Genomic DNA, 10,575 nt, shown 5'->3' with positions numbered 1-10,575 from the left:
CTGAGTTGTTTGAGGAACTGAAGAGAAGAGGGACAGCACAGGTGGGGATGCTGAAGAAGAGGCCTCTGAAGCAGAGGAGGCAGAGGACGAAGGGTGCTGCGGGAAAAGTCAAGGGTTTTCAAATGTGGTCCCCTGAAAAATAATACTTCATAGCTTAATTCCTGAGTTAGTGTTTCTAAATCATTTACTAGTGCCTAGCTTAAGTTTTCTTCTTTTTTCTTTTGTAATTACTAATTTTATTTTATTGTAATGCACACACAGAGACATTAAATATGACATACCTATAACATGCTGTAATAGCTTCAAAATAATATTAGTACAAATAAAAACCTACTGAGTCCAAATTAAGACTTCTACGTAGGTATTTTTTGTCTTTGTATGTGCAGTCAAAATACAGTGCTTTAAAGTCACGATCATTTTTCTCAAAGTGATTATACCAGGAGCTTTATACAGAGTTGGGATTCTTTCCTTATTTTTTGCTTTAGATGGGTATTCTCTTTAAATCTTGTTTTCCTTTTTTCAAATTTTTACTCGAATTCTAGATAGTTTATATACAGTGTAATACTGGTTTTAAGAAAAGAATTTAGTAATTCATCGCTTACATATAACACCCATTTCTAACTTAAGTTCTTAAAGGACAAGAATTTGAGTGCAAGCAGTTCATTTCAGAAACACGGAACACCAGGAGGAAAGTGACCGGGGAGGAGATGGGAGCCATTAAAGGCATAATACTAAGTTAATAAAGCTCAATCTATGGGAACGCCTGGGTGGGTCAGTCAGTTAATCTTCTGCCTTCTACTCAGGTCATGATCCCCGGGTCCTGGAATCTAGCCCTGTGTCAGGCTCCCTGCTCAGTGGGGAGTCTGCTTCTCTCTCTCCCTCTGCCCTACTTGTGCTCTCTCAGATAAATAAATAAAATCTTTAAAGCTAAATCCATGGACTACTCAGGAAAATGGGGCCAAACATGGGCTCAGAATCATCCCACCCCAGGGCTGAGTGAGTTGGAGTGTTTATGCACCAAGCCCATAGGAATCAGTGGTTGAAGCTACCTTCTGGGGTGTCCATTTCCTGGCATTTCCAGCCTGCCCCAGGTAGTGAGGCTATGCATCACATAGCCTGGGGCATAAAAGTATCTCCGGGATTGGGGCACCTGGGTGGCTCAGTGGGTTAAAGCCTCTGCCTTCGGCTCAGGTCATGATTCCAGGGTCCTGGGATCGAGCCCCACATCGGGCTCTCTGCTCAGTGGGGAGCCTGCTTCCTCCTCTCTCTCTCTCTCTCTGCCTGCCTCTCTGCCTACTTGTGATCTGTCAAATAAATAAATAAAAATCTTAAAAAAAAAAAAGTATCTCTGGCATAGACACACTGATAGCTGGAAGTCACAGGAGCATTCTAGATGGTTCTGGGGTATGGGCACTACAGGTGGGGCAGAGCATTATGGGCAGAGAGGAGGCTTGTGAGGGTTCTGATGCAACACTTTGCAAGAAAGCAAGTCACATCTGTATGCTGCTCAGACCAGTCCTAAAAGCACACTTTACTGTGTTCTACATTCTAAAATGCCCTGAAACCAGAAGGGAGAGCAATCTATCCTGTCCTTTTCTTTACCCTCGCTCCCTTAGTCACTTCCCAGTGAGAGTGTTAGAATATAATGTATATATAGAATATAATGTATATAATATAAGGACAAAGAGGGAAGTAGAAAGGACGTACACTAAGTAAGGAGGTGAGCAAGAGAAAACTAAGCAAAGGGAAGGTGGTAGAAGAAAGAAAAATCAGAGATAGCTGGAAATATGGCTATACCCCATTGACAGATGACTACTGTCCATTTCAGAAAAGATAGCTATCGAGTGTATATTATACTCATAAAAGCATGAGAATATTTTGGTAAAAAATCAAGTATATGTATTCTATCCACGTGTAAATAACTCATCTCAATCAGAGATTTTGTTCCTTTGCCAAATAATCACCTACTCTGCACATGGCAAAAGAGAGAGACCAGAAACACGTGGTTTGAAAGAAAACATATCCTCCTCTTGAACCTCAATGAGAGAAACAAGAAAAACAAGCCAAGTCTATGCCTGAAGATGCCAAGCTGTGAAAAGAAGAAGTTGATTCCAGAGGTGACCTGTTTTCATGTTTTAGTTCTTTATGGACTTTAATCAGCAGTGAATTCTATAAAAGTGAGGCCACCACACAAACAACACTCGCTCCCCACATATTTCATAAAGGGTGGAGACCATAAGCTTGTTTGGCTCAACAAATACCAGCCAGTATGCAGGAAACTAAAGATTTAGGAGCTCAGTTAGTATCCAAGGGTTTAAATCAAACTTTGCCTTGTCAGTACATAAAGCAATCCTTAGAGCTATCAGTTTCTCTAAGTGGTCACTGGGATAATGATTCAGCTTTGCGGGAGCCCTCATCTTTTGTTCTCAGCTAGTCGGCATCATCAGGCCTATGTAAAAATAATATCGATCAACACAGAGCTCCGGGTCGCATCAGTTCCTCTCAGACACAGGATGGTCCAGGGAGCAAAGAGCACACAGTACAGCTCTTCACTGACGGCAGGCGACTGTTCACTCAAAAACACTGTGGAAGAAAATGGTCATAATGCCCTTCCCCCAAAGTATCTCATTCATCTTTTGGTCACCAGCCTCCCTGCAGCATAGCACCCAGAGAAAATCTAGGAGGATATTGTGTGGTCACCTCACTATATAACTGATTAATTAATCCCTCCATCCAATAAATATTTACTGAGCCCCTCCTACGTGCCAGGCCCCAGAGAAGGCATCTGAGTAACAAAGGTGAATAAAAACACAGGTGGTACCTGTTCTCACAGAGCTTAGAGTTTTGTGGACAGAGACAGTTAATCAAAATGTCACAAGCCAGCATAAAATAGGGCTGCTGTATGTGTGGTGCCGAAAAGTTTTCAGCTGCTTCGAGAATCAATTATAGAAGGATGCAAGAGAAAGGCCAGGAAAGCCTGGGAGTTGACCAGGAAATGACCATGAAGTGGGAGAAAGAGAGAACAATTTAAAAAGTCTGAAGGGAGGGAAATGAAGCTGGATGGGCTGACAGGGCCACAAGTCAAGGAATTTTACCTTTACCTTTACCCTAAGGGCAATGGGAAGCCATTGACTGTTTTCCTGTGCGCACATGCATGTATGTGTGCGTGCGTGTGACTATGTGTGTATGGAAAAGAGGTGACAGGGTAGATTGGTGTTCTAAAACAGCTCTGTGGAGGATGGATGGGAGGAAGGTTAACACAGATATGGGGAAAATAAGACATTACTGCATCATCTAAGTAGGAGTTGACTGAACAATGATTAAAACGACAATCTCACAAAATGAGACTCAAAGTTTATAAATCATCTTGTAATTCTGATTCTTTTGTATGCTGTTCCTCCAATAATGACAAATAATTCACATTTCCTGAGGTCACTGTTGTTCATATAGTGGGCCAACAGCCGGCCCAAGGTAGCAGAGGCAAGCAAGAAGTGTTGCTTGCATAAAATGCAGATATCTTGGCCTACTTGGGCCCTAGAGAATCACTACACCCAGTGGGAGAACCAGGAATCTTTAATTTTAGAGGACATCCTGGGTAATCCTAATCCATGCTTAAGGTTATAGGCCTCTGGACAAAGATGCTTTAGCTTCAGGGACACTAGGTCAGCTCAAGATCAGAAGGATGACTGAAGGACCCCAAATCAGAGCAGAGGAAAAAGGCAATGTGTGCCATGTATGGACACGTGTTGGTATTTTATTTGACAGAAGAAAAGGTGAGTCGACCTCATCTGTTTCTTGAGGGCCATTAATTCCATCTCACTGTGATCTATTCTGATCCAGGGTGGGGAACACACGTCCTTTTTACCAAATTTCATAACAAGTAGAAAAAAGAAATCTATATTCCTGTCCTAGCTCTGCCGCTAACCAGCTGTGCAATTTTAGTCAAGTCACATAATTTCTCTGCCCCTCAATTTCTTCATCTGTGAATAAAATGCACAGAAATAGACTATTCCAAAGGTGTCTTGTAGCTTTAAATTTCTATGATTTTGAGCATCTGTAAAAACTCAGCTTGGAAAGGTAAGTATTTAAAACACTGCTGAAGTTCAGAGATTTTAAGATTAGATCCAGAAGATACCATGACTCATAAAATCTTTGTGCTTCTTTTCCAGCATGCATGTCTTTTTCCTCTCTTTCACTTTTTTTCCTTGAAAAAACTTTTCCTCTTTTGCAGTGTACTTCTGTTGGACCCTAAGATAGAAGTCACCCCATGAAACCTTTGCATTTAGCACATTGCATTCTCTACCTATAAGAAACAGAAAGGGCCTGGAGAGCAACAGTAACAGAGTTTAGGGAAAGATACTTCTAACACCCAGAGTAAATCATGCCCAACTAATGTTTATGGGAAGAATAATTCCCAAATAAGAATAATTCCAAGTATCTTCTGATCACAAGGCTTTAGAAAAACTAAAAAAAAATCACTCATCTCTCTACTTTTATTATTTTTAACTCTAATGGCTGACACAAGGCCAACATGCAGACTATACTGCAAGATGTTATTGACAGTGTTACTGTGTTCTAGCACATTCCTTCATTTTCTGATGGGGACTACCCTTATATCTTACTTTATCTTGCTCAAACAAAGCAAAACAAAAACTACATGAGTGCGCATGCGTGCACACACACAGACACACAGACCAAAAAAAAAAAAAAAGGGAAAAGAAAGAAGGAAGGAAGGTAACTAGGTAAGTGGGTGGGTAGGTGGGAGGGAGGGAGGAAGGAAGGAAAGGGAAAGAAAAGAAAACCCACCTCAAATACATATAATTATCTAACCTGAAGATGGCAAAATGAAACCACAGAGAATGTGAAGAGACATCAAACTATCCAACTTTGGAGAAGCTAGACAGTTGTAGAAGTTGGATTATAATTATTTCATTTTGAATATCCAACCAGGCATTAAATCCACTTACTAATTAGTAGTGAAGGTACAAAAAGCTGTAATTTAGGACCGATCACATAAAGGCAGAGACTCCTTTGATGTTAGCCTGAAACATCAAGTTCCTTCTAGAACATAAAGGACATAATAAATAGCAGCTAGTATTGGTATAAAACCTCAGAGTTAAACCAAACAACCTCATAAAACCATTTTACATGCTCCGAAGCAATGGGGAATATTGGGCAAATAGTCTAGACCCCCCTTTATAGACAAGAAAACAGGCCTGGACAGGTTATTCACAGTAGATGGGAGAGCCAGAATTTAAATGCTCTTCTGATTTCAAATGTCATGCTCTTTCCACAGACTCAGGTTATTTTAGACTTTCTCCTGCACCTATAGATTTATCCTTAATGGCAATTTTATCTAAGAATCGGTGATCTTTATCTAACCGTGAACCACGCTGCTGACAGCATCTCTTCCAAGGCTTCCAGGTCATTCTTCAGGGAGTGGGTGATTTTATCAGAGACGTCAGGTCTGGCCTCAGATGTCTATCAGCAGAACAGGTTTAACAAACCACTACCACTTTCATAGTTAATGATGATTCAATTAGTTCAAAACATAAACCCACAGTGGGATACAAGCTAAATGGAAATGTAGAGGTCCTCTGGCTGACAGCTGCCCCAGCGTGTCCTGGTGGCTCTGGCTTCTGTGATTTATTTACTCATTTGTTCTCTGGTGGTGGGGAGGGTGCACAGAATATATTGTCACTTTAGATAGCACTTCAGCAAACACCATAACAACATTCCCAGGGATCGCTAGCAGCTTTTGCTCAGTCCTAGCATACTAAATTTTAAAGGGGGAAAAATAACATCATATAAATCACAGGATTTTAAAAGAACATCCCAATTTGTTCACAGTTTAACATTACTACTGTCAGGAAAAACATATAAGACTCTTCTCTTTCATCCCTGGATTTGACTTACAAAGTGAACTAAGCACACAGTAAAATCCCCAAGATTAAATGTGTATGATGGATAAGAGAACAAAGTGTTTTCTTTATGTCTCTAATATGAACCCATGACCACTGGCATATCAATTCACATCCATTCCACATTATTCCTCACTCAAAACACTCCACAATATTACCAACTATCTTCCATATTGAACAGCTCTGTGAAGTTACATTAATAAATTTTCAGATGATGCTTTTGTCTGCTCCATCTATCAGCAACATTTATTTCCTTAAAAAAAAATGTTAAAGTCTAAAGCCACTTTACATAGAGGAAAACTCCACTGTGGAATAAGATGATGTAAAAAACTGAGCCATAATTTTCATTAAAGATATGCTCCAGATGGCTGGACATCTAAGAAGATTAGCAACAGAAATTATATGCTCGTAGTCCCCGGATGGCTGTCTGAGTATAATGTAGGCATAAAAAAACCAACAGTCAAGAGTGCCATGTAGATGAGGAATTTCAGTGGTTGATGGTTACATGTAAGGTCATTAATGATCACTCATATGTTAATGTCAAAATGTGCACTCAAAATTTTTCTTCCTCCTCTGCCCCCACTCTCCCCCCTTTTTAAATTTATTTATTTCAGACAGAGAGTGTTATGTGTACTCTCTGGGGGCAGAGGGAGAGGGAAAGAGAATCTCAAGCAGATTCCCCGCTGAGTGAGGAGTCTGATGCAGGGCTAGATCCTGGAAGCCTGAGATCATGACCTGAATTGAAACAAAAGTCAGATGCTTAACCAACTGCACCATCCAGGCACCCCAAACCCTGTTTTTTGAAAGAATTCATAAGACAGGGGATCCAGAGAGCCTCCAGAAGGAAGCTGAACTTATGAATTGAACAATAGCTATCCCCAAAGGAACTGATAATTCAGTACTACTGAATGTCTTTATATATGGCTATAACAGCCGCATATCTGAGATTCCTGGGCATTTTAATTTAAAATAAGTCAATCAGAGAAAGACAATTATCATATGATCTCTCTGATCTGAGGAATTTGAGAGGCAGGGCAGGAGGTCGCAGAGGGTAGAAAGGGAAAAAATGAAACAAGATGGGATCTTGAGGGTGACAAACTCTAAGAGACTCTTAATCTCAGGAAATAAACTGAGGGTTGCTGAGGGTGGGAGGGGAAGGGATAGGGTTGCTGATTTATGGACATTGAGGAGGGTACGTGCTATGGTGAGTTCTGTGAATTGTGTAAGACTGATGACTCATAGACATGTACCCTTGAAGCAAATAATACATTATATGTTAATAAAAAAAGAAAAATAAGAAAAATATATTTAAAATTTAAAATTTATTCTCACACTGTCCCTGTAAATACACATTGTCATATGACTAATATGTCCAAATTTTTATTTCAGAAAACACGGTCAATGCTATTTATATACAATTTTTAAAAGATTTTATTTGCTTATTTGTCAGAAATAGAGAAAGAGTACAAACAGGGGGAGCGGTAGGCAGAGCAGACAGAGGGAGACTCAGGCTCCCTGCTGAGCAGGATCCCAGAACCCTGGGATCATTACCTGAGCCAAAGGCAGACACTTAGCCGGCTGAGCCACCCAGGTGTCCCGACTATATATTTTTTGATAATTGCTGACAGAAACTTATATATCTTCTGTGTTTGTTAAAGACCTATGAATTTGGGAGGCGACTGCCTCTGTTAGGAAAGAATATTTTAAGTTTTCAAATGCAATAATAAGACCAGTAATAATGAAAATAATAACAATAACAAGAACAATAAATGACTTATATGGAGAAGGGAATGTATCATACTAAGTTCAGTAAACAGACACTGTCTGCCATTTGCCAGCTCCCAATTATAATTCAAGACTGTCAGGTGCAGCAACACCATTTTACATATTATACCCTATCACCACACCCTGAACAGCACAGAATGCTGTCAATGAATGTCCAATGTTGTCGAATATGATGATATTCGATGTGGATGGTATCCCCTTATGCTACCCCTAATGACACTGTGGTAAGATTAATACCTAACTACTTATATATACTTAAGTACTTTCAACAGAAAAGTATTTTGAAAAAAAAAGAATTGTGCCATCAGAAACATAAAGCAATGGAGTGATAGAATATTTTCACAGAAGATAAAAGCACCATTAAATTGATTTCTGCCCCTAGAAAATGAGATTTTGCATGCTTATCCTTTAACTGGCATGCCCACCACATGTATCGCACAAGAATCAATGTTTAAGCTGTAGAGTTATCTCCTAAAATGCCCTGGTTATTTCTGGATACTCACTCCTAATCAAGGGCTCTATCCTTCCCATACTCTTCCTTCCTGGGGTTTTACCTAAAAGAAAAGCTCTAATGAGGTGCATTAGTTAGACTTTTGAAAGTCAGAGACAGATTATATATAGTTAATTCTTCTGGGGGCTCATGTCAGATCAGAGAGAGAAGCCTCACCTATTTGCACCTAAATGGAACTTAAGGATAAAGAAAGAATATCACATTTTTTCTAGTGCAATTTACATAATACCTGCTCTCTCTGGTCAGGCAAAACTCACTTATAGAGTAGGACCCAGCTGAAGATTTCACTGAAGAAATGTTGCCAGAAATATTGTCCTGGTGTGCTTTTTGACATTAAAACTATTATTTTTATCCCCAACCCCTGAAAGTGGCAGGAAGCTCTCACTTGAGGTGCTTTTTTGTCATTGAGTGGGATGTACATTCTGACAAGCCATTCAGAGCCACGGTGGGAGTGGCGATGCGAAGGGCTGTCTGGGGGAGACACCTGTAACCCTGCCAGATGATTCATCCTAGTAAGTGAGGGAAGGAAATTCAGATGCATTAGCAAGAAATAAGCATGGGCCTAAAAGATAATCAGAAAAGTCATTATGTCTATGTATCAAACACTTGTGTAGCCATTCTTTGTGCAAAATCATGTGCATTTAAAGACTAATGAAGCGGGCAAGTTGTGCCTCCTGAGACAAACTCCTCTCCTACAGGTCTTCCACCTCACTTTGACAAATTGTCTTCTAGATTCATCTATGGTCAACTAAGTGCTAGGCAACCTTCTGTTGCCACAGGGAGGGAGAAAATAGACACTAGCTAAGGAACTGGTCTCTTCCAGATCTGCTGCTCATGGGCTGTATGGCCTTGCTAAAGCCCCTTGGTTATCTGTGACATTGTTTTTCTCATATGCACAGTGAGGTGGCTGGATACTCGAGATAACTTTTCTCCTTCTGAGCACCTATGACTTGCTAAGTATCCCGTTTATTTCTACACCATGGCTGACATTCATGTGTCATGCAAATTTTCCCTTACAAACTCATGGATTGCTGGGGTGCCTGGGTGGGTCAGCTGGTAAAGGGGCCCACTCTTGGTTTCAGCTCAGGTCATGATCTCAGGGTTGTGGAATGGAGCCCCGCATCAGGCTTTACACTTAGCTGGGAGTCTGCTTGAGACTCCCTCTCTCCCTCTGCCCCTACCCTTGCTCTCTCTCATTCAAATAAATAAATCTTAAAAAAAAAAAAAGCAAAAAAACCATGGAGAGAAGAGACTGACCACATTGTACGCAGCTGCACGAAAATGAACAGTTTGTAAACCCGTCTTATGCTCCTGACTGCCCACACATGGAGATTATCCAACCCCTTTTGTAGCCCTTGTCTCCAAGATACCAGATGACCACTTTATAGATTCTCTCCATCACCACAGACGCTAACTCTGACGCATTACTGGCCATAACTTTGGCTACACAGTAAGGATGCTGCCCAGTTTTCATCATCTTACAGCCCAAGAAACACAGCTGGCTTTGTGTGCCCAGAACTTCCAGATACGTGTAAGGCCACTCTGGAAACTCAGCTCCAAAAGAAAGGCTTTGAACTTGTTGGGCTGAGAGGGGTTCCAGGAGCAACTCGTGAGGATCTGCCCTGGGGCCTGGCTGCCCACATCCTGTCTGCCAACCTTATACTGTCTTTCCAGGGCCTGCCTTTCATTATGTCAAGGAAAAAGTAACGCTCTAAAACTTGCTAATTGTTTGAATTTTACAAAAGGAACAGCTCAGTTAACAGGCAAAAATAATTAGGATGAATTTAAAATCTTATTTTCTTTGTGTCCATGGTTCCATCCTATTTATGGTTTTCCATTTCCAGCAGGGCTGTTAGACCCACGGGGCTTTCCTTGACACTTCTGTTTCCTCAGACACCTATACCAGTGCTCGCTCCACCCAGGCCCGGGGTCTGTGGGCTGGACGCACCCTATGCTCCAGTCATTTTCCTGATTAGGCTCACGGACTCAGCTGTCTCAATGCCATCCTATTCTCCCAAGAGTCTTGGCCTGCCTTCTGCCTCCCCACTGCCTCCTCATTGCCTTCTCAGCAACGAGCTCACTACTGTGAGTGAATGACTAGGAGTAAGGTAAGGGCCCTGAGAGGTTAGGTAAATCCTCAAACATTATAGCTTGCATGGCTCAGTTGGGATTTAGGCCCAGGCCATTTGTCTCTATCAGCTTTAAGCTTACCCATAATCCCCTGCTGCCTCTCACCAGGGTATACCCATAATCCTCTGCCAGGTGTCACTGGAATTCCTATAATCCCCTGCTGCCTTTCACTGGAGTTCCCATAAGCCTCTGCTGAACCTCACTGGAATATCTATAATCCTCTGCTGT

General features: G+C 41.2%; 1 protein-coding gene across 1 annotated transcript in view; it reads right to left on the bottom strand.

Moving 5' to 3' along the window:
* Window positions 1-9,520: 9,520 nt before the first annotated feature.
* LOC116866796 (nck-associated protein 5-like) overlaps window positions 9,521-10,575 on the bottom strand; it is a 654,677-nt gene continuing 653,622 nt past the window's right edge. The window contains exons 8-9 of the mRNA XM_032855929.1: window positions 10,429-10,479; window positions 9,521-9,694 (exon numbers count right to left, since the gene is read on the bottom strand). Of these exons, the coding sequence (XP_032711820.1) occupies window positions 9,521-9,694; window positions 10,429-10,479 (225 nt within the window). The remainder of the gene's footprint in view (window positions 9,695-10,428; window positions 10,480-10,575) is intronic.

The sequence above is a fragment of the Lontra canadensis genome, unplaced genomic scaffold (genome assembly GCF_010015895.1).
Source record: "Lontra canadensis isolate GAN:19392208 unplaced genomic scaffold, GSC_riverotter_1.0 scaffold11, whole genome shotgun sequence".
In the NCBI taxonomy this organism is placed as follows: Eukaryota; Metazoa; Chordata; class Mammalia; order Carnivora; family Mustelidae; genus Lontra; species Lontra canadensis.
This window is presented reverse-complemented; position numbering and strand designations above follow the sequence as displayed.